Source organism: Dioscorea cayenensis, chromosome 10, assembly GCF_009730915.1.
Source record: "Dioscorea cayenensis subsp. rotundata cultivar TDr96_F1 chromosome 10, TDr96_F1_v2_PseudoChromosome.rev07_lg8_w22 25.fasta, whole genome shotgun sequence".
Classification (NCBI taxonomy): domain Eukaryota; kingdom Viridiplantae; phylum Streptophyta; class Magnoliopsida; order Dioscoreales; family Dioscoreaceae; genus Dioscorea; species Dioscorea cayenensis.
Window position 1 is genome coordinate 692,202 of NC_052480.1, and position 22,677 is coordinate 714,878.

At 35.4% G+C, this 22,677-nt stretch overlaps 5 protein-coding genes across 13 annotated transcripts; 3 read left to right on the forward strand and 2 right to left on the reverse strand.

Moving 5' to 3' along the window:
- The first annotated feature begins 471 nt into the window (after positions 1-471).
- Positions 472-2,996, forward strand: LOC120270984. The gene is made up of 3 exons (XM_039278071.1): positions 472-647; positions 766-954; positions 2,488-2,996. Exons 2-3 carry the CDS (start codon positions 796-798, stop codon positions 2,656-2,658), a joined length of 330 nt encoding a protein of 109 aa, XP_039134005.1. The 5' UTR covers positions 472-647; positions 766-795; the 3' UTR covers positions 2,659-2,996.
- Positions 2,997-5,146: 2,150 nt separating this feature from the next.
- On the reverse strand, positions 5,147-11,589 carry LOC120270132 (serine/arginine-rich splicing factor 4-like). 7 transcript variants are annotated; one of them, XM_039277158.1, is made up of 6 exons: positions 11,474-11,589; positions 8,075-10,153; positions 7,450-7,483; positions 6,087-6,468; positions 5,501-5,724; positions 5,147-5,280 (listed from the first exon to the last, which is right to left on the reverse strand). In XM_039277158.1, the coding sequence occupies exon 2, from the start codon at positions 10,151-10,153 to the stop codon at positions 8,171-8,173; it is 1,983 nt and encodes a 660-aa protein (XP_039133092.1). In that variant the 5' UTR covers positions 11,474-11,589; the 3' UTR covers positions 5,147-5,280; positions 5,501-5,724; positions 6,087-6,468; positions 7,450-7,483; positions 8,075-8,170. The 7 variants fall into 7 exon arrangements, with proteins under 7 accessions (XP_039133092.1, XP_039133087.1, XP_039133090.1 ...); XM_039277153.1 differs by having other exon boundaries at positions 6,087-7,483; XM_039277156.1 differs by having other exon boundaries at positions 7,450-10,153.
- A 186-nt stretch (positions 11,590-11,775) lies between these two features.
- Positions 11,776-16,421, forward strand: LOC120269968 (probable CCR4-associated factor 1 homolog 11). 2 transcript variants are annotated; one of them, XM_039276957.1, is made up of 3 exons: positions 11,776-11,846; positions 13,826-13,902; positions 14,041-16,421. In XM_039276957.1, exon 3 carries the CDS (start codon positions 15,393-15,395, stop codon positions 16,326-16,328), a length of 936 nt encoding a protein of 311 aa, XP_039132891.1. In that variant the 5' UTR covers positions 11,776-11,846; positions 13,826-13,902; positions 14,041-15,392; the 3' UTR covers positions 16,329-16,421. The 2 variants fall into 2 exon arrangements, with proteins under 2 accessions (XP_039132891.1, XP_039132892.1); XM_039276958.1 differs by having other exon boundaries at positions 11,776-11,842.
- Positions 16,422-17,498: 1,077 nt separating this feature from the next.
- LOC120270872 (transcription repressor OFP13-like) lies at positions 17,499-18,314 on the forward strand. The gene has a single exon (XM_039277947.1). The coding sequence runs from the start codon at positions 17,586-17,588 to the stop codon at positions 18,237-18,239; it is 654 nt and encodes a 217-aa protein (XP_039133881.1). The 5' UTR covers positions 17,499-17,585; the 3' UTR covers positions 18,240-18,314.
- Positions 18,315-19,182: 868 nt separating this feature from the next.
- On the reverse strand, positions 19,183-22,558 carry LOC120270965 (lipid droplet-associated hydrolase). Of its 2 annotated transcripts, none has more exons than XM_039278056.1 (13): positions 22,386-22,558; positions 22,195-22,283; positions 22,048-22,121; positions 21,891-21,962; positions 21,766-21,794; positions 21,612-21,662; positions 21,450-21,500; positions 21,132-21,191; positions 20,939-21,021; positions 20,323-20,470; positions 20,134-20,184; positions 19,930-20,034; positions 19,183-19,599 (listed from the first exon to the last, which is right to left on the reverse strand). In XM_039278056.1, exons 1-13 carry the CDS (start codon positions 22,473-22,475, stop codon positions 19,444-19,446), a joined length of 1,059 nt encoding a protein of 352 aa, XP_039133990.1. In that variant the 5' UTR covers positions 22,476-22,558; the 3' UTR covers positions 19,183-19,443. The 2 variants fall into 2 exon arrangements, with proteins under 2 accessions (XP_039133990.1, XP_039133991.1); XM_039278057.1 differs by having other exon boundaries at positions 22,195-22,293; positions 22,386-22,474.
- Between the last annotated feature and the right edge of the window lie 119 nt (positions 22,559-22,677).

Consider the following 22,677-nt stretch of genomic DNA (forward strand, 5'->3'; position numbering starts at 1 on the left):
TTTTTTTAATTCTATCATGATTCTCCAGTCATATTTATTCTTCAGTCAAATAGTGTAGTTTTTTTAATTTACATTTATCATCCTCTAATATATATATATATATATTATGCTCAGTATTTTATACCCCTAATCAATTAATAATCCACTAAAACATTTCTGACAATTAAAAAACATATGACCATAAAATTAAAATCACATCCTATCCTTCATACTCACAGTCTTCCAATGCAAAGGTATAACACATAATCATTGATAAGTCCCCCCAAAAAATGTAAATTTTTAAAAATCTCACAATTAATTAAATTTTGCCTTCCAATAATAATCAGATGAACAAAAAAAAAAAAAAAAACTTTTTCTTTAAAAATTTAAAATTATTACTAAACTAAAATTAAATTATTCACAATATTGAAATTTAATAATTTAATTTATTTTTTTTAATAAAACTCAAGACTAAGACCATCCATTCAAAGCCCTGAAGCCTCACCGACTCCCTATTTCGTCATCGTCTTCCTTCAAAGAAGCGCGTTCTCCAAACCCTCATCTCGGTTTCCATCTCCATCCTCGCACGATCATCGATTTCATCGGAAAAGAAGAGAATCACTGCTCCGCCTGTGCCCCAGATCCATCGCCATCACTTGAGATGCCCAGTGAGTATTTGATTCCTTCTACTTTCCTGAATTAAGATCTCAAAGCTTGGTTTTTTCATCATCTATGGAACCCTAGGGTTTTTTCTAAACCTATTTATTCAAATTTCTTGGTTACTAGGTTGTTCTGTGAGGTAAGTGCGCAGGAGAGATGTCGAGGCCCATGGTGCTTGTTTTCCTGCTGGTTATCCTTATCATCACGTCCCAGTTCGAGTGGAAACAGCAGCTTGCCAACGAGTTGGAGGCTGGGCCTGCGATTTCTCAGAAACAGCAGCGTATTGCCGAAAGGGAAGAGGCCGTCAAAGAAAGAGTGAGCCTTTTTCTCTTTAACTTGTTTTTTTAGTTTTAAATTCCTTATTTTTGAAAAAAAAAAAATAATAAAGCTTATCTTATTTGTTATTCATTGTTAATTTCTATGCAATTACTTTAAAGATAATGTTTTTGTTGGCATCTGATTCGTAGAGTAGTGCCTGTTCATCTTCAAATGTTAAATCTTTGTATATTCTTTGGGACTGCAATTTAGTTTCGGTTGTTGTCACTTTGTTCGACAAATACCTCCTCTACTGTTTGTTTCATGGGTGTATCTGGGATTTCAAGAGTGAGTCCTGGATTGATTGCTTTGGCTAATTATCACTGTGTTTTGATGGCTGCAATTATCACTGTGTTGTTGAGTTGTTTATTTCTTGTTGTAAATCACAACTTTTTGTAGAAAGTAAAATTGAATCTCCAGCGTATAGTTTGAGGATGGGTTTGTAAGAATTCATGGTCTGGCGGTTGTGACTGATGAATTAATTGTCACATGGAACTACTTTCATATGAAGTATAAGTATCACAGCTTTAATGGTGGTTTGTTGAAGAGTGGTCATCCTTTTTGTATTTCTTATCAACTTTGATCAGATAATGTGATTTACCTTCATGGCTGCTATTTTGTTATTTGGTATAGAATTATTTAAGTTAATGAACCTGGCTTTTTGAAGTTGGTACAATTGGGAGTTCCAATTTGTCTGATTGTATAACTCAACAAATTTTGCCAGGGGTGTTTCTTGAACTTTTTCATGCTTCAGTGATTCTGTACATTCCTTTGATATGATGGAACTTAGCTTCCTGCTTTTGGGAATGAGGCCATTCCTCCATGATTTTTAGGCAGCGGTATTGAGTGCTACGCTAAACAAACTGGATGTTGAGACTTACTTAGCCATGAGAGAGTCGTTACAATTCTTCTTTCATTTAACGCATGTCCTACATATAAGATGGCTGTGCTTTTCTTATGCCTTAAACTAATCAACATATAGCTTTTGGGTATTATTTCCTCTTATTACTTTTATAAGATTTAGCTCTACACGATTGGCATTGGATTATGCCATATCTGCTTCTACTTTAACTTTGAAAAATGACTTGCCCTGTTCAAGTTGAGTGAATCCATTATGTTTCTGTATTGTTTCGGGCATTTTTAAATTCACATTTTGATGCTTTTATCGTATAGCACCAATGATGTCAGTAACCCTCATTTTGGTATTTAACTCAAACACTAACCAGCACTGGAATTTCTGCAGCATTATTTCAATCTTTGATTTTGGTTCTATAGGCTGAAGCTAGTAAGATTGAAAAATGGAAGAATTTCTTAGTAGTCATGAAATGATAATCTTAGGTTGGTGCATCTCTGTTTACTGATGAATGCTGCAATTATTCTTATAGCTAATGAAGGATGAGAATCACCAACGTGGCATCTCCATCAATATTTCCAGTGTTTTGTTTATCTTTTTAAGTCTAATCCATTGTCTACACATAATAAAAAATTTGACACTTAATCTGTGTAATGGAACACCATGTCTTCTGTCGGCAGATAATTTTATCTCAAGAGAAGAACATTCAGAGGCTGAATGAGCTGGTGCAGACCCTGCAGCAACAACTGCTTCAATGCCAAAGCAGCATGAACAAATCAAATGACGGCAGAAACTCTTCCTCAACAAACACCAGTGAGATAGAGCAGCAACAACAGACACTGCAAGATTGATTTGCGCTGATCGATTTGAAACTGATGACCACATTCAATGTACTTGTAGTGACATTGTTGATAGTCAGAGAAATTCACAGAGAGAGAGAGAGAGAGAGAGATCATGCGAACTCCGGTTAAAGGCTTCCTTCATGCAAAAATTTGATTACTGCTGTTACACACAAATCCCGGATGGATTATTAATTATGTGATATGTAATACCATCTATATAACTTCTAAGTGAAACTCATTGTAGTAGATTCATCGAAATATTTGTACTTGTGAATGACTTGTGTATTATACTGCTGACCCGGTCAGCTAAAAGCTCTAAATAAGTAGGTGCAGATGTCGTGTATGCCCGTGTTACTCTGAGCCGGGACCATAGCCCTGTGTCTGAATTTTAATTCAATCACAAGATTAGTATCATAATTTCATGATGTTATATATACACACAGATATATGTGAATAATAATGCTCGAAGTTTCACCGACAGAGCCATGCCCCATGAATCATAAAAGAGAAGTAATGTTTTCCAGGTCTCCAGTTGACTCTTGCCAACTTGGTTTTCACTACACTTTTCTTTCCTCTGCAAGTGGCTGTGAAGATGTGACCATTTTGATTTGCAAGCTTATTAGGGTATGGCTCACTCTTCCTGTCTTCCAAAAGAGCCATAAAGATGGAAATTGAAAGAAGAGTTTGAATGTTCTTAAATGGGTGTGTTGAATTGTGAACAGGCACAGGCACAGGCATAGGCATCCAAAGTTTGGTTGGCATCCAACTTAGCACGTAAATGGTGTATGAATGCCCACACCTGCAAGCTACTGCAAAACTTCATCTCATCTCCATGGCTGCTGCTGCTGCTGCTGCATGCCATCATCAATGGTGCTTTCAATGATAAGCCAGTCCTCTCCGGCTCACTCACTGCTCACCATTCATAAATAGAGAGCATATAAAGGAGACATGCCTTTGAGCTTTTGCCAATTGGATTAACCTCCAAAAAGGAAACATCATTTGTGTATGTTTTGTATAAGCTCAGCAATATCATCAGAATGTTGCACCCTTTAGCCTAATCACATTTCTAGTAACTATATATATTTATATATTTTGAATAAAATTAATAAACTACAATTTTATTGAAAAAAAAACATGACAAACACACACAAAAACCACTAGAAAAAAACGCCTCACTAGCAGAAAAATAAAAGCTGAACCGATAAAGACTACCTATAATGTCTGACAAGATCATCTTCATCATATTTCATTTTCATAGGCTCCGACAATACATAAAGACTTTAGATAAAAATTTGAATTAGTAAATAAATTGAAAGGTTTTTTGCATGACAAAATCATGAGACTCAAAATATACGGGCTTTAAAAAAATATTATGATTACTGTCTGATAGGAAATTGTTTGACTACTTTATATGTATATATATATATATATATATGGAAATGATTAGACTAATAATAATTGCTTTAAAGAAGCCGTAAATGTTGGGCATTCAATTGAAATTGTGAGAGACGGTGAGATAAAATTAAAAAGCACATCTAATTTCTCCAGCTCAACACATTAACTCTTGATCGGATAGCAACCATTAAGAAGGGCTTCAATGCACCAAGTAATGAGCTCAACTATTGTCCTCCAAATGACCAAATTACCCTTCTATATTTGAACATTTTACATATAATACATACACAAACTACGAGAGACATGAAATGAAACAACCTCGTAATTCATCAGAGGACTACATGTCAACTAAAGACTTACAGAGCTAAAAATAAAAAAAATAATTAAAAATAAATGCATAATAAAATCAAACAAATGACATTAATGTTTGCCACCAGGCATCCACTAGAAATCCAAATATATTTAAGATTCATTTAATACCATTTATTTACTACATATTAATATTTGCAACAACTTCAAAATAAACAAAATAAACAATTATAAATACATCATAAGAAAATAAAGAGGCACAGCTAGGATAGTCCTAAGTCTTCTCTGCCAATACATCATTTCATTCTGAAAAGCCTTTACACCTTTATAAATTATTATTATTTTTAATTTTTGACCACTAAAGTAAGAAAGAGATTATCAATATAAATCAAGATATTTCATGTATCATCAATACTGCGTCTCTTTCTCTGTTGTTTTCACCAAATAATTACACAATGAATGAAACAGAACTGCAACTTCAACCCCAAATCATACGCCATTGCTTACCTCCCTCCTACCTTATTCCTTTTCAATTTTTGATTGATCATTGTATTGAACAACCATAATGAAATTAATACTAAAAATTTTACTACACTTAAGTCCAAACGGTTTGCCGGCAGAGTAAACCTCGCCTACGTTCGATGACTATATATATATAAATCCGCCTAAACCATCCAGTCACAAATCAAAGGTTTCAATGCAACACACCTGACCAAAAATTTTCACAGCATATAAAGGAAAGACAACAAAATACATACATACATACATACAGGCAGAGAAAGAGAGAGAGGCGTAATAAAGGTAATTAAAGTTCCTGTTTGGTATTAAAGAGAAGGACATGAGCTAGGACACCAGTCCCATTCCCTCTATAAAATGGCACTAGAGGAATCAGCCACCAATCCCCCACAACACCCCAGACCATCATGCCTGCATTACATCACTTGCAAACCATAAGACCACATTCAAACTAAACCCTTTTTTTTACTCCTCTAGGTTCACAATATTCCACAATACTTGATATTCTGAATTTTTTCTAACTTAATTCTCATACTAATTTGTTGTATTTTTCTTCATGTTTCAGATTAAGAGAAGATGAGTAGAAACAATGGGAAGAGTCCAAAAGTGGACATGAAGATTAACAGGTCACCTGCACAGAGAGGGAATACGTCGAGGGTGGCAAGAGATGATGACGACTCACCGAACAGGTCTTCGTCAGCATCTCCGCCCAGCTCCTGTGTGTCATCGTGCAACAACAGCCCTGAGGCACAGCCAATGGTGCTGGCCGGGTGTCCTCGGTGCCTCATGTATGTAATGCTATCTGAGGAGGATCCCAGGTGCCCAAAGTGCAAGAACCCTGTCCCCCTTGACTTCCTACAGGGCAAGAACAACAACAACAACAACATGAAGAACAGGAAGAGCTAAGGCTGAGAATCATGCAGCCGTCCATCTATTTTAGTTTCCTAAATTCAGTATTAGTCCCTGAAAAGACTAAAAATTTGTCCCAATTTTTTTAGTCCCTCAAGTACAAGACTATCTTCTACTTGAAGGACTAAAAGAAACATGGTAAGTGAATGTAAAAGAAAGAAAAAATTTTAGTCTTCCCAGGGACATGCATTGAATTTTTAGTTTTTATGCTTATTTGCTGTTGTTACTTTTGCTTATGTAAACCGGGCTAAGTCTATGGTTATCTTCTCTTATTTCTCTGCTCTGTTTCATCACTGAAAACATCTTACCTAATTAAATGAATGCAGGAGTAATTGAGACAGTTGAGAATAATGAAGAGGATTCCATCAGATGATTAATACCAATTTATTTCCACCCCTTCTTCTTTCTCTCTTCCCTCCAAGGCAATCCAAACATTCATGTCACTACTAAATGCGAAGCCATTATATCTGTTGATGGTTAGCCAAACGAAAATTAACAACAAATTAACACATTAAATATGAAGAAAGACAAAAAGAAAAAAGAAACAAGCAATGATATTATTCTTTAATCTATTGTATCCAACTGGAGTAGGCCAACTTATCTCATATATGATATGTACAAACATCACTATCAAAGCACGCCCAAAAGGTCTCAAGGACATCTTTGTCATGATCCACATCGATGCCAATTCTGTTCTTTGTCAACAAAAACCATGAACAGTGTTATAAACAAAACAAGTAACAAAAATTATCAAAGAGCATGTATTGAGTTTCTCATGGACACGCAACTTCACTCAAGCAAAACTAGACACACAATACCAGTACATTCAAACCATCACAAATTGGTAATTGTTTCCTAATTTTAGAGATCAACAACAAATTGCATGAGATTAAAAAGATGTAAACAACAATAGTCCAGTAAAGTTCTAGGTGTTTTAATAATCATTCAATATAAAAACAAGAAGAGATAGAATACACATGCCAATGGCATGCAGTTGGGGGACCTCTTTAAATTTCATAGATTCTTTCTAACCAAAAATGGTTTTGAGTGAGCCTGAAAGCACTTGAAGGTTTCAAAATAACAGTACAAAAACTTTAAAAGGCAAAAAGAGAAAAAGTAATGCCCGCATTACTAAAAAAAGGTCACATTATCCCCAATGAATGCACCTCATTATATCACTTAGTCTGATACTCTCAAAAGATCATATGAAGATAGCTTTTTTACCTTTGTCCAGTGATGCTGCAAAGATGGGAACAAAGATATCAAGTGACGTCTCAAAACATGATTCTAATGACCAGTTGATGCTTGCATGCACATTCCAGACAAATGACAGCATGCGCTTGCTCTTACAATAGTGGTGGCTGTCATTCTGGCTTTCATTTAATTTTCATGTATAACTAATTAATATGAGGAAAAAAAGGAAATAAAATTTGAATAGTATACGGTGCTATTGTTCTATAAACTTCTTTAAAACCACTTGTTGATGCCTGAGGTTCTCTTTGATCATGCTGATCTCTGAATGACATCTACCAACTGATTCAGAAGATCAAAGAATTCTAAACAACATTATAGTGAGGAACATTCCAGCTCCCGCGTCACAATCATATACATTAGTCATATTAGAAAATTTAAGGAAGTAAACAAACTGCATTAACAGGAGGAACCTCATACCGTTAATTTATTCCAGCTACCGCGAGTCTTCCAACTGAAGTTAAAAGATGAATAAAAAAGATTAGGCTGGAGAAATTAGAGAACGAAAAACCATGTAAACAGCCAGTCGCATCTTTGTTCAAAATTGGGCACTTCAGAGGAAGTTTAGTGTTGATAATAGTTTGCTCAAATCTATCTTCAAGTAAATGATAATATGATTTACAAGAAACACATTGGTAGCTAGAAACTGCAGCAAGATATACTTGAAGTTCATCATCCGAGTAACTTATGAGCAGTTACTCGGATGGCCTACACAGCCACAGTTCAAACAGTTGAAATTCAGGGAATAGGAATCAGATAAATTACAGCAAATCAATTAAGTCAGCAAGATTAGAAAGTAGGTAAACTATGATTTGTAAATAAAGCTTTGGGATACCATGTCAAACCTTTCAACAGATTCATGACAAACCAATGATTTTTAAAACAAGAAAATCAGAGGTTTCCAGGCAGGCTTCTCTAGATAGATCAGGCTACAGAAAAGGTGAGAGTAGCGAATTTCCACAAGGTGTGGTTTTAGAAGTTACTCAAATTTTGTTTCAAAATTACACCTAGATAACCACCATATGAATAAAACCACTCCATGTACCTGATCAAAGGTGGGAACCACAAAGTTGAAATATTAGCACCTAAGCATAGAAATGTGCTGCTGTAAGCAGCCATATCAACATATGGTATCAGCATCTTAGACCTGATCAGCATTTGTTTGATCATATTGTCCCCAACTACTACTGCTTCTGATGTATTTGTCCACTATACCAAATTGTCGATTTTGTTCCAGTCGCCTAGCATAGTTCTCTGTTGAAATTGCACCCTTTTTCACGCGCCGCAAGTAAATAATCTCCCAAGGCCACAAGCGAGCAGCACCAAAATATTTCTCAGTGGATATGCCTGATTCATCCTCATCCGGTGTTGCTAGCCCATAGTGTCTCAAAGCCAGAAAAAGTTCCTGTGCTGTAACTCTTGACGAAGGGATGGTCATACAGTTATCCAGCTCCCTTGTAGAGGATCCTTGTAGGTTGTTCTCAGATAACTTACCAGGACTTGCAGCATCTTTCAGAATTCCAATGGAAGGATTCCATTCCTTCTGTTCAAAACTCTCTGCAGCAACACCATCAGGTGTTGGATGGTGACCATAAGATTTACTATCAACATCAGTAAAAGCTAATGCATTTTCATCTTTAGATGTCAAAAATGAACCTTTCAGTTCAGATTTTTCAGCGTTTGCAACATAGTCAAATTTGTTATTTGGAGAAGTTTCAGGAGGGACATCAACAGGCTCAGTCTTCATGGAAAGAGGTGAATCCTGATTCAGTGAAATAGACAGATTTGGTGATCTACCCACTCTAGATCTTGGTCGTGATTTGGTGGAACTCATAGATTTGGAATCAGATGATTTGGAAGCCAATCTTGAAAGAGAATTTGCTGACTCTGGTGCAGGTGATCTGGACCTTGAGCTTGACCTTTGCCTTGCATCAGAAATGGACCTTACAGATTGTGAGTCCGACCTTGAGCTATCTGTTGAAGAATCAGAAGAAAGTGATGACGTCTGAGATCTTCTTTTCCTCCTTTTCTTCAGTGCTTTCTTCGTTGTTCCATGATTATCCTTTTTTTCTATTTTTATCCTAGACTCTGCCCTGTGCTTGTTCCGATAATTTCCCTTGCTTTCTGAAGATCTCTCATCATCACTGACCAATTTTTTTGTTATTGGGAGTTGTGATTTCTCTCTGTCCCTACCATGCTTCTCCAACATTGACGGATCCTTGGTTCCAACTGGCTTTCCCAATGAATTGTATCTGGGCCTCTTTACTTCGGTGCCACTCCTGAAATTTACCTCTTCCCTCTTATGCTTATATTTGCCAAACCTCTCTCGCCTGGCATCTCCTTCCGGGCATTCACGTGCAATATGACCAACAACTCCACAACGATAACAAACCTGCTGAGTTTTTTGTTTAATGAGACGCATATCAGTTTTTTCAATAGAACGCTCTCTTTGCACTTTTTCATGAGGAATAGCATGTTCAGGACTACTGAAAAAGCTATCTATCTGAGTTTTGTCCTCATAACTTCTGTCTAAGCCATGATAAGGTTCATAACGATCAAAATCATTATGATTCTCCCCGTCATGTCCAGTCAATGGGCCAATAACTGGCTCTCCCCATCGATCATTTTCCACTGGGTTAATTTCATTTGCTAGCCCCTCCTTTGAACTGAAACCCTTTCCGTCTTCAATATCATCAATATTATTACCAATGTTTCCTGCTTCTCTCTCAGATGCATAATCAGATCTATTCCCACTATGGTCAAAAGCTCGGGCATGAGAAGAACCAGTTTCAAAATCCCTTTGGCCTTGAGCATGCCCAGGCCCAGCCCTATCATGAATTTCCTTGAATTGCCTTCTGCTGTAGGGTTCAAAAGTTCTGATGCTTCTATCAGCCCTCTTAAGAGGCTTAGGTTGTCTGTTTGACCAACCGAGAGATAGCTGTTCTCCACATATAATCTTACCTCTCATCATTCGAAGAGCCTTCTCAGCATTTGCTATGGCATCATAGACTACAAACCCATATCCAGATTTTAACTGCACTTTACACCGTCCAAACCTCTGGAAAACCCGTTCAATATCATCTCGCCGAACATGAGGCGGGACATGCCCAACATACAATGACATCTGAAATAAGTCATCAAGTCTTCAGACCAAGCATTTATTTTTATATACAAAATAAAATCAAAGTATTTGTATATCAAGGAACATTGAAACTCAAAGCTAGAGAGACCTGTGACTGGGTAAAAATAAAGGCATTGCAGTTTTGTTTCACAATGGAAGTGTCACCTTACTCATCAGGGAATCTATTACGACATGCACTAAATATTTACAAAGTAAAGCTTGTAGAGTTTGTAAGCTGAAACAACTTGATAAAAAGCTACCTCAACGTTTAAGTTGTACTATACCATCAAGATAAGCAAAACTAGACACCAAATAAGGCTTCAGATGACCTTTATGATTGGCAGAAACAACAGGATAATAGTTCAAAAATCAATGACATGCCATAATAATATTCAAATGCAGCACATGAAATAAAAATGGCACTGCTAGTAATGTAGACTGCCACTAACTATACTGTAGACATTCCAGACATACTAATATATGTTTCAGAAATGAAAATTGGAGTCACTTGGCCGTAAACAGGCACAGTACTGACTTTTTTTCACATTTAAATATCACATTTATCATACTAATATTATAACAAAAAAAAAGCAACTCCCCAGTGTTAGCATGACATACATGTGGATGTCTGAGTATCCAAAGATTGGAGAGTATGTGACGCTAGAATCTAATAAAAACCATATATGTGGGCACAGTCCCAAATATACATGTACATACACATATAAATGTGCCTGTATATATATATATATATATATATATCACAGCAAACTAACAATGTGCATTGAGAAACTTCAAATCCACCAGACTCCAGAGTCACTATCATACAATAAATAGAGTAATTCCATTCACCCGTGACAGGTACTTAAGTATTATCCAACAATAAGCATCCATCATAGAAGGCAATCAATCAATGCTAATCAAGAGCTTCAATTCCACTTCCCAATCGTCAGTGTCACACCCAATCTCTGGTATTATCCCAACCAAATCTCAATCAAACCATTCCAATAGATTTTTGCAATATTTTCTGGCAAAATTCCTCAAACTCATCTCTATAGAAAAAGAAAGTCTCCCTATTCCATCAATATCAAGAAAAATGAAATTTTCATTGAGTACCATCGGTATAACACAAATCAATCAACCAACAATCATTCGCAAAAACACACACACACACAAGAAATGGAGAACTGGTAGAGAAATTTTCAAATCCCACCTTCACCGAAACATCAGCAGAGACGATCAAAAGCCCTAACCTATCATTTCATCAATTAAAAAAACCCGAGAAAAAAGAAAAGAAATCAAGGAAAAAGCATACACGAATCATACCTCAAAGAAGAACAATCAATAGAACTTCGAAACGAAGGAACTCCTCGAGATTCGAAGCGGGCGAAGCCGATGGAAAACCCTACTCCATTGCTCCCTTTCGTCTTGAAGAAGCCTCTTTGCAGAGCTCTGTGCGATTCTTATACACTATCATTCCTTTATATAGTGTTAAAGTTCTACATTTATCGTAAACGAGGACCGTCCGATCAAAATCAAACGTACGATATTGAGCGAAGCTTTTAAAATAAATGACTATAAATTCTATTTATATATAAAAGGAACCACACCATATATCACATGCTTCCCTCTCTTTCTCGATTTCCAAAACCCTCGTTTTCTCATTCGCAGCTGAGGATGTTCACTGGCGATTTCGTAGGTATTTTTCCAAAATTTTCGATCGATTTATCCATGAATGCTGTTGTTTTCAGTGATTTAGTTCGAAATTTCGTGGATTTTGATTATGGTGACGTCGGATTGCTACGAATTTGTATCTTCAATTCATGATTTTGTTAGATTGTTGGTTGTTTGTAGGTAAATACATTTGGTGTCCTTTTGGATTTGATCTCTCTTTTTATTTTTCTATATTTAATGCATGAGTTTTCAATGTGGATTTTACTAGTTTAATGTCACTGGTGCAATAGTAAATTGAGGATTTTACTGGAATATATTGTTAGTGTTCTTAACAAAATTCAAACTTTTGTTGTGAATGAGGTTTGAGGTTTTAATTCACTGTCTAATTCTTGATTTCCACTACTTCTATATAGTGGTTGTGGTATTAATTTGGCCACTTCTTTGAGACTAAATTATGATTTTTTTTTCCTTCTTCTTCTTTTCTCTATTGATAGTAACCTTACAGAGTAGTTATATACAGAACATGATTAGCCAGTCTAGTTTGAAAGATATTATGGCATCTTTTCTGTTGTTTTATTGACAATGGTTTGATTTCTCAGTCTAATTATGTGCATTAGAACCTTATATGGTTCCAATTACATGTACACCTGTGTTATTATTAAGATATCCTTGTTTTTGAGTTATCTTCAATCACTTGATACAACTGACATTGCTTCCATCTTCATGGGACTATGGATATATTTCGCTTATGAATGTAGATATGTATGTCATAGATTGATATGGCTTACTCCCTACACTGATTCCATGCCTTTAACTATTGGATATGCTGTCAAGAAAAATTATACTGCTGTAGTGAGTAGTTTTGATATTAGTGAAGTGTAGAATATGTTTTAATGTATCCATCTTAATTTGAAATTTAGATTTAAGTTATGTACCCTCTTATAATATTCTCGAGTATGTGGGTCATATAATTTTTTCCACCATAACCGTGTAATAATACAATTGTTTTTTGACATTAATTGTTCCTGCTTGTATCATGATGATTTGGTAGTGACCAATTCTTGTGCTAATTATATCTGCAATTGTGATTGTGATCGTTAAGTGAATCTTCTGCTTTTAATGTATGACTAATCTATTATGACTCCATGCTATAAAGCCATTTCTTTACCTAAAGACGGTCTTTTCCTCTAAGGTTCCTTTTGGATGGCATATGTGGGATCCTCTGATTCAATGTTTAAGGAGAACCATACATTTGATAGAGATTTTTTCCTCTTTGTTCTGTAAGATTAGTTCACTAATAGACACGGAACCATTGTTGATGTGGGATCATAATGATATCAATAGGTTTTATCATGATCATCATTATTACTATTATTTATTATTGTTATTTATTATACAAAACAATCAAGTTTTGATCTCAAAGGCAAAGGCAAACAAGACGCTCTTCATTTGTATCTGAGAAATTCATTTGGGGGTCTTCAAAATTAAACATTTTTAGAGTGATTTGAAGGACTTCAACGCCTTGACTCCCGTTTTGGAGTTAAAAAAACCATGGTTTCTTCCATCTCTCTATTCCAGAGAAAATTGGTTGGTTGAAAGATAAGGTGGCATTCAACTTTCTTTGGCCAGGATAGAGATGGCTTTGGGATTAAGACCGAAATGAAGATTCTCCTTTTATGGTTTAATGCATGACTTTGACTATTAGAGTAGGATTAGGATTAGTACTCTTCCGGAATCAGGATTAAGTTGTTTGAAGAAAATATTGTGATGAATACTAAGTATGACCAAATCAAACACATTGATCCAATTGAACTAACTATTTATGTATTTTTTTATTTATTTACTATCATCAACTATTTAGTTTTCTCATTTCTCATGTTAGTCTTTCAAATTCCATGTTTTTATGGATTCATGCATTTGCAGTGCGTGTTTTTTTACCTTCATGTTTTCAACAGAGATTTTTTCATCAATTGCATGTGTTAACTTTTTTTTTTCATCGTTTAGAAATATCGACAAGATCAAATCTTCAATCTCTAATTGTGCAGAGGAATGAAGTAACAACTTTCTTTATTTATGTGGAGGTAATTGCATTACTTAACTATCTTATGCTTTTTTGATTTATCAGCTGAGGTTTATGTTATTCAAGCATAGAAATTATCTCTTAGTGTTTGTTTTGTTGATGTTGTGTGCTTTGTGTCCATGTTGACTGGTTGCATCAGAACCATCATGTTGCTTTCCTGGAACATGCAAAGTAATCCCAACAAGACCAGTCTTGTCAAGCAATGAGGAATATTCTACTGATATCAAACCTGTAGTAATCTTCATGAGGTAATTTATTAAATCATCTCTCATTCAACTTTCTTTTGTTTGTTTTGGTTTTAGTTTTTTTTTAAATAGAAAATTTATCTAATTGCATGTTTTAATTTTGGGGTCAATAAACATGTGTTTATATTTGTTTAATCCAGTCTTTCTTAGTTTTACTTTGATTCGTACCATCATTATTTGGTTAGTTTGATATTTGCTTAGTGTTTATCTTATAATTTATATAATGATGAAATCAAAGGTTTAGTTTTTTCAACTATGGCAAAGCTGATTAGAATGCTATTATAATAAGTATAATTTTTCTTATTAAAAGAAAATTAATGTTGCATCCTCTGCATGTTGGAATTTTAGTGTATTGCCTTGTGCCTCATTGGAAGTAAGATTTGGTCTTCTAGAATGTATATATATATATATATATATATATATATACATATTGCAAATGGCCTCTTAGTGTATTAGCACTAGTGCTTTATATAGGGTATTCGTGTTTTTGCCAGCACTAGTGCTTTATATAGGGTATTCATGTTTTTGCCAAGGAAATGATTCAAAGCTCAACTCATACCCAATGAGGGCATAAGTGAGTTGAAACTCCTATTTGTGCGCATCTTAATGTAGTTTATAACATTATTATATATATAATCAATTTAATAATAACGTATGGTCTGGATTTACATGTGGTAGGATTCTAATCCCGCATGTGATATCTAAATCATTTAGATAAATTTTTAAGTGATTTAGTAAATCATTATAGGTGATATACCGCAATTTTTGTGGTAATAATAATAATAATAACAATAATAATAATAATGCACGGATAATTGGGCATGTGGAAACCCTCAAATCTTTGAATACTATTATTTATGATATAAATAGATGTTGTACATGGAAACCCACTGCAGTTGCCAAGTCAACAATCTAACCATAATATTCAACAAAACAAAATAAAATAAAATAGAGAAAAACAAAAGCGCCCCTTCCCATCCAAACAAATTAAGTCCCATCTAACTTTCCAACCTAGAAATTTCAACACACCCAATCAAGTCAACTAAAGGCTACTTTCTCAATCAACAAACCCACTGTTTAAAGTCCTTCCATATTTAACTCCACCCAAATCCTAATCAGCATCCAAATCCCCACTCCTACCTTGCTCTTTCCTAATTTATTATATTCATTTTGCATATATACCCCTACAAAATCTCTTATTATTACCATATATATACAATATATCTTTACATATATATATTTAGACATGAATCTTCTCTATATAATCCTCAACTCAAACATAAACCTCCATAACACAACAAGACCAATGTCCATCTCCATGGAACAACAACAACAACTACTACAACCACACCGCCGGCGCCGCCGCCGGCGACACCGCTCACAAAACTCAAGCAACATGATCATCCGCCAAGTGTGGGCTCACAACCTTGAAAGAGAACTAGCCCTTATCGCCGGCGCCATCCCCAACTACCCTCTCATCTCCTTCGACACCGAGTTTCCCGGCGTTGTTTTCAACTCCGACAAACACCCGGCAGCTCTCACCACCTCCGAGCGCTACTCCCTCATGAAATCCAACGTGGATATCCTCCACCTTATCCAACTTGGCCTCACTCTTTCCGACCTCTCCGGCCAACACCACCTTGTCTGGGAATTCAACTTCCGTGACTTTAACCTCTTCACCGACGTGTACTCACCGGACTCCATCAAACTTCTCCGGAGCTCCGGCATTGACTTTATTAGAAACATAGTGCAAGGCATTGACTCACACCGTTTTGCATCACTTCTCATTGAGTATGGGATTGTCGGAGCTACGTCGGAAGTCAACTGGGTGACTTTTCATGGTGCTTATGACTTTGCTTACTTGATCAAGATGTTGAGTGGTGGAGCTAAGTTGCCGAAGAGTTTGGAGGAGTTTTTGGAGATGGTGAGGATTTACTTTGGGGAAGAATGGTGGGATGTGAAGCATATGATGAAGTATTGTGGTCATAGTTTGTATGGAGGGCTTGAGAAGGTGGCGGCGGCGCTGAAGGTTGACCGGGTGGTGGGGATGGGACACCAGGCTGGGTCTGATAGCTTGTTGACTTGTCAAACGTTTGTCAAGATGAAGAACACTTTTTTTAATGAAGATGGAGGTTTGAAGCATGCTGGTGTTTTGTTTGGCTTGGAACTCATCAAAGCCTGATTTTATATATATATATATATATATAGCTTGATTCATTGATTATGTTACTGGATTGATGGAAATTTATATGCTTATAATTTTTTGGTTAACTGTTATTATTGGTTTCTATGTTAAATCTGTCATGAAGAAGATGGATTTTTTTATTGATTGTTTGTATATGAAGCTCTGCTTTTAATCTTCAATGTTTTTTTTTTGTTCATTGTTATGCTTGAGGGAAAAAAACAATGGAGGGTGAGAATATTAGAATTTTATTTTTATATAGAATGGTTAAATCATAATTTTTTTTAAAAAAATAAAAACCAATCATAATCCGGAAACAAATAAATACAACAATCACAACAAGTTAAAGGAAAGAATATTTACTTTTGTTATGTCAATTTTTGTCATTGTAAATATGGTATTGACTTCCACATTAAAAGATTTGATTCAAGTAGTAACAGATGATTAATGATTTTTGTCTCCTTTTTTTAAGGAATTTTTTGTGCAATTGAACTGAATTTTATGGTAACTTTCAAATTAAGCTTTTTTTCTTCTTCTAAATAAGTTTAGAAATATATATAGTTCATGCATCCAATGATGTTTTTAATTACTAGAACCATAATTGTTCCCTCCCTTTTACCTTCCAAAAAAGGTCTTAATTAAGAATAACAAGAAAGAAGAATTTAGAATAATATCTTTGGTTTATTTCCCCATTACCTTCCAAAAACGTTAGAATCCGTTGGATGTGTCCAAAACCAATACCACTTAATCATGTTCTTAATCTTGTTCCCAATTAATCTTTTTTTCTTTTTCTTTGTAAAAAATTGGAACTCAATTAATCATCTAACAAGTGTATATCCAAAACCCATGCCTTCATTACTTATACTTAAATCAAATTAGCATGTGCTTATGCAGTCACATGAAAATATTTAACCAAAAGAATAATGGAGGAATTGAAAGATGCTCTCAAACCATCAAAAACTAGTCATAAATTCCAAACTTTTTTTTAATGGAAAAACACTAAACTCATTGTTTATTTATTTAACTCTTGATAAACTTGGTTTTATGTATGGACTCTATATGATAGGCCTAGGACCTCTCCTGTGAACTTTCTTTTATTTTATTTACATTGGTTCATTGAATCCTATACCCAATTACCCACCCTTATTCCCTCCCATGTTCCCTTTTAAAAACAATAGTCCTATAAATTAATCCCATTCTTCCATTAAAACACCACACTCTTCTTTCCACTCCATCCAAGCAATTACAAAGCCTCAAATGGGAAAAGGAAGAAGTATCCTAAAGTTAACTTCTCTTTTCTTTAGACTTAGAAACACCACACTCTCTTCTTCTCAACCTTCTTCATGGCCTTGTCCACCTTGCATGAACCCAAGAACACACTCATTCCATGCATTTAATCATGAAGATCAAGAGGATGTTCCCAAGAGTCCTATGAACAATTCCATATATCATGACTCTAACTCAACTTACTCTTGTTTCACCAACACATCAGAAGATAACTCAGAGAGCTTCTCAACAATGTCTGAGAACCAATGGGAGGAGTCCTTAGAGGCAGCAATACATGCCTTGAAGTCAAAAAGGCTCTTCTTCCGGCCGGGGATCAGTACGAGCTTGATATTAGAGAAAACCATAGGCGATGAAGAAGCGAGACGTTTTTCCGAAGAGAATATTACAATGGTGATGAACTCGAATGACCCGGTCCGAGACTTTAGGACATCCATGGAGGAAATGATGGTGGCACATGTGATTGAAGATTGGAAGAGTTTTGGAGAGCTTTTACTTTGGTATCTTGATGTCAATGAGATTGGTACTCATGGGTTCATTCTTGAAGCCTTTTTTGAATTAGTTGTTAGCTTTGATTCTTCCTTTCCTTCTTGTTCTTGTGTTTCATATCCAACTCAAACTCCTTGACTTGTCTTTTCTCTTTTTTGTATTTATTGTATGATATTCATGTATATAATCCTCCTGCAAGTTTGTTTTTGCCTTTGAGCAATACTTCATCAGTTTGTGTTAATAATCAAAGTAGTAACCAATGAATTAATTAAGAGATGAAATTAGTTGTTAGCTATGTATTTCATCATGTCCAGAAAGATTCTCACTTATCTCTTTGTAATTAATAATTGAAATACTTGAACATAGTAATCAATGTATACACGATCACTTCTTTTCATAGTTTGTTTACACTGCTCAAAGTTATTTTTAATAAATTGCAATCCTTGTTTCCCCTTTTTATGTTCTACAAAATGAAACATTTACTAGGTTAACAACAAATCATGGCATGAATAATAAAGAACTAAATACGAATACCAATAAAATAATAAAATGTATTCTCCTTTGGATACTTTTCATGAAATAAATGAATTTATCCCTATACTAGGGATCCAAACACCTACCCAATATTTTTTTTTTTTTAGTGCTAAGATAAGCGGCTAGATTGTTAAGAAAGATAGGGGCATGTGCACCAGTCTCGACGAAATAAATAAAGATGGGACCCATGCACACATGAGCGCTGAGACCACTGGCACATAATCACTATTTGCACTTTTAGAAATATAATCTCACCACTAGTGAAGGATTCTAAAGGAAACCTGGATACTAATAGACTTGATCGTAGGTAAATACCTACCCAGTGTTAAAATGGGGATATCATCTTCAGCCGATACCAATGTCAACCATTAGCCGGCCCAACAACAACTTGTTCTTGATGGCCGCGGCCATCAAGAACAAATAGTAGAGTTGAGTATTTCAACGCCTTCTAATTTGATCTCATTGCAACTTGTTCTTGTATTAAATTTGCATGAAATTGGAATTTAAGAATATGATTTAACAAACTAGTTTTATTGAGAACACAAAATAAGACTAGTGATGCCATGCCTTATCATATGGCATGAAAGCATTATTGAGATCAACAATGATGGTTGCAGTTGTTGACTAAAAAATAACCATCAGAAATACAACAATAGATAAACAGAGAAACTCTTCCTTTGCATTTGTAGAATATATTGACACTAGTTCTACTAAATATAAAACAAGCTAGATTGCTTTATTAGTTTAATTAACCAATATGGCTCTGTGATTAAATCACATACTTGCATCGAGGTGTAACCGTTCACATCTAAGAATTAGCATTGAGTTGTATCTTCAATTTGTCACTGATCAAGGCAGCGACATGCCGCGCAACCCATAATGATCCAGCCTCTGTGCAACTAAAGGCATGGGTGTGACCTTCCATCTCAATCGATAGATCGAGATCAAGCACCTTCTCTGAAACCTGCAATCTCCCACAGAACAAATATCACACACAGAATCTTATAGTTTCAAATTCTTGACATTGGATTGTGATACTATAAATTCTTGACATCTACTGCAGCTATTTGCCTTTTTTTTTTTTTTCTTGTTTTTCTGAATTGATACTACTGTATTAATATTCAGAAATAAGGAGTAAGGTGTGAATCTAGATGTCTCACAGGATTGTTTTAACATGCAAGAAATCTTTGATGAAACTATAATTTTCAAATAAAATAGGGATACGCATAAGCTGTATCTCTCTTTTAATTGAATTTCTTTTCCCTAGAAATGACGCAAAGAATGTGAGCTTTACCAATTTGAAGAATGACAAAGGAGCCCAATGGTCATCAGTGCCAAACAAAAGTGCAAGTTGGTTCTTCTTGTCTCTCATGAATTCCCAATCAGGCTCTTCAGTAAACTACAAAAAGCAACTTCTTTTCTCAAGACAAACATATGCATTAATCTAATCAGAGGGAGATAGTTTAACATGTTACTCTTCTGATAAATCAAGCAATACCTCTGCAAATTCTGTCAAGACCATGTAAAGGACATTACGCATGGTATGGTACTGCACAAATTTACAAAAGAATAAGGAGTTATTCTTATGTTATGCTGGAATAAGAACATGTTACCTAAATGTCGGAATTCAAACACAAGTACACTCTCCTAACATAAGTTCAATTTACAAAATAATAAGAATGTCCACCTGCAAAATGTTATCGCATACAGCATCAACAGCAGTTGTAGACCATGATTTGCCCAACAATTTTCTAACGAGAGTTCTCAGAAACCGAACTGGAAATGACCCCAATAAGGACACAAGATAACTAGCAGAAACATTTAGAAATGTGGACCTGAAGAACAAAAAATAATGAAGCAAGTGGCAGTTAATCTCACTTTAAGAAGTCTGAAAGTGAGCTTATGAGCAGTAATTCAAAAAGATCATATTAGTTGACCAATAAAATTATTTCTTAAATCAAAGAGGTGCCAAAGCTTTTGTTATTATTATTTTTTTTAACTAGAAATTCATACTTTGGACCAAGCACTTGAAGCTCTGACTCTAAAAATGGTTATCACAGCCTTTCACTAGGTTTGAGGCTGAAATTCTAGTTTTCCTTCATGCAGGATTGAACTAATAACTTCACTAAAAAGACAAGGTTTTGGTGATAATTAACAACATCATGAATAAATTCTGGTTATTAAACACTTCAAATCTCGTAAGAAATTTTTGTAGTGCCTATTGCTATGCGCTTAAACAAAATCAACACCCTGAAGTGGTCCCAGTAACATGTTTAGTATAATCTATATAAAAGAAAAGTTACCCTGCGATAATCCGAATGATAGTCTGCGTCAAGGAATCCCTGTTAAGAGCCAAAAACGGATAAAGACCTACAACAAACATGACCTGCAAAAACTCCAGAAAAATCATTGGATTCTTGGATTCCCAGAGGACGAGCTAAACTAGCATTACAAGCTCTAAGACAATGTCTGATTAGATTACATGAACACCGCTACCTGATTTGGATGTCTCTTGAAAATCTCAAGACATATATATGCTCCGATTGAATGCCCAACCTTCAAGAAAAGAAGACAATATATCATCCAGAAGAAACTCCAGACTTTTCATAATTTAAAAGCTTTACTGAGTTACATTTTGAACCTCTTTCTATAGACTTTCGAAAAAATAAAGGCTGATATATGAAAGTTAAGAGAGAAAGAAACACAACCAGGATCTGATAATGTTGGTTTACAGTCAAATATGCCTGTATCCTGACATATTAACATTAAGAAGAATACGATAGATATAACAACCTAGCCAATAGAAGTTTTTACCAGTATGAGGGGAATTTCACTGATCCGGAGCTCTTGGTTTATAAAATCCAACTGCAGAGAAACTAGTTTAGAACTTAGAAGTCATCAAACAGAACACAGTTGCTTGCAAAATAGAGAATTAACAATCAAACTAGAGAAGAAAATTTGTTTTCATCCCAAAACCTTGTGATCAATTTGCTCTTGTAATGAGAACCTCCTTCCACGTTCCCGATCCTGGTATGATATAAGAAATCAGGCACAATCACACATCCTCAAATCAAGATGAAAAAAAAAGGCACCACCAGCAGCTTCAAGTAAGAAGGTGATGAATCTTCACCTTTCTTGAATGTGAAATATGACTGATAGCTGGAAATAGCATAAAACACTGATTCAGAAGGAGTAGAAAAAACTAGTAGCTGAGACACGACTTCAAGATGCAAAAATTGTCAGCAAATCACTTGCCTGTTATGGATGCATTCCCATCGAGCAGTTGATAGAGCGCCTCAATGAACTCCTTGTAAAACAAAGCAATGCCTGCGCTTTTTTCAGCACTCACCTCACAACAATCAATTCCAAAACCAGCAAATTTTTCTCAACATCAAACATGAGACAATCGAACCTGGATTCCCGGGAATAACAAGAACATGGAAAGCGGGAGCCTCCGAGCGCACCTCAAGCAACTCAGTAGAGAAACTACAATAGATCAGCAACAATCAGCTTTCCAAAAAGAAAGATTGAATCTTTCAGAGCCAAACAGAGGTCTCACCCAGAAACAAGACAAATTCGAGAGGACGCCAGTTTTCTCCGTAAAGGCAACAATGCTTCTCCATCCTCCATTGACGCCATAGGAACAAGCTGCACGATTCTCAAGGGGCCAAAAATAAAAATCTCAACTTTTTAAGTAATTTATGGATTTGAGGACTGTAGACAAAGAAAAATTGAATGAACAAACTAAACTTTGATCCCGGATTTGAGAAAGGAGGAGGAAGGGAGCCGAGGAGCAAGGCGAGAGATGGAGGAAATGGCAGCAGGCCAAGGGAGTGGCATCACCACCTCCAACACTTCATTCGGACTCTATGGATCTCTCATCAATGCAAGGAGACTTCAGGATACCATAATCCTTCGTTTCCTTCTTCTTCTTTTTGAATTATCGAATCTCAAGTATCAATAAATTTAGTTATTTCATAAATTTTTATAAAAAAATTATTTTTTTTTAAATTACTCTTAATTTATATCTTCACATTTCTCT

Coding starts and splice junctions, on each gene's coding strand:
- LOC120270984 (XM_039278071.1), top strand. CDS start 796: ATGTCGAGGCCCATGGTGCTTGTTTTCCTGCTGGTTATCCTTATCATC. Junction 955..2,487: donor AAGAGGCCGTCAAAGAAAGA/GTGAGCCTTTTT, acceptor TTCTGTCGGCAG/ATAATTTTATCTCAAGAGAA.
- LOC120270132 (XM_039277158.1), bottom strand. CDS start 10,153: ATGTCATTGTATGTTGGGCATGTCCCGCCTCATGTTCGGCGAGATGAT.
- LOC120270872 (XM_039277947.1), top strand. CDS start 17,586: ATGGGAAAAGGAAGAAGTATCCTAAAGTTAACTTCTCTTTTCTTTAGA.
- LOC120269968 (XM_039276957.1), top strand. CDS start 15,393: ATGAATCTTCTCTATATAATCCTCAACTCAAACATAAACCTCCATAAC.
- LOC120270965 (XM_039278056.1), bottom strand. CDS start 22,475: ATGCCACTCCCTTGGCCTGCTGCCATTTCCTCCATCTCTCGCCTTGCT. Junction 21,501..21,611: donor AAGAGCAAATTGATCACAAG/GTTTTGGGATGA, acceptor GTTTCTCTGCAG/TTGGATTTTATAAACCAAGA. Junction 21,022..21,131: donor TCAAGAGACATCCAAATCAG/GTAGCGGTGTTC, acceptor GAGTTTTTGCAG/GTCATGTTTGTTGTAGGTCT.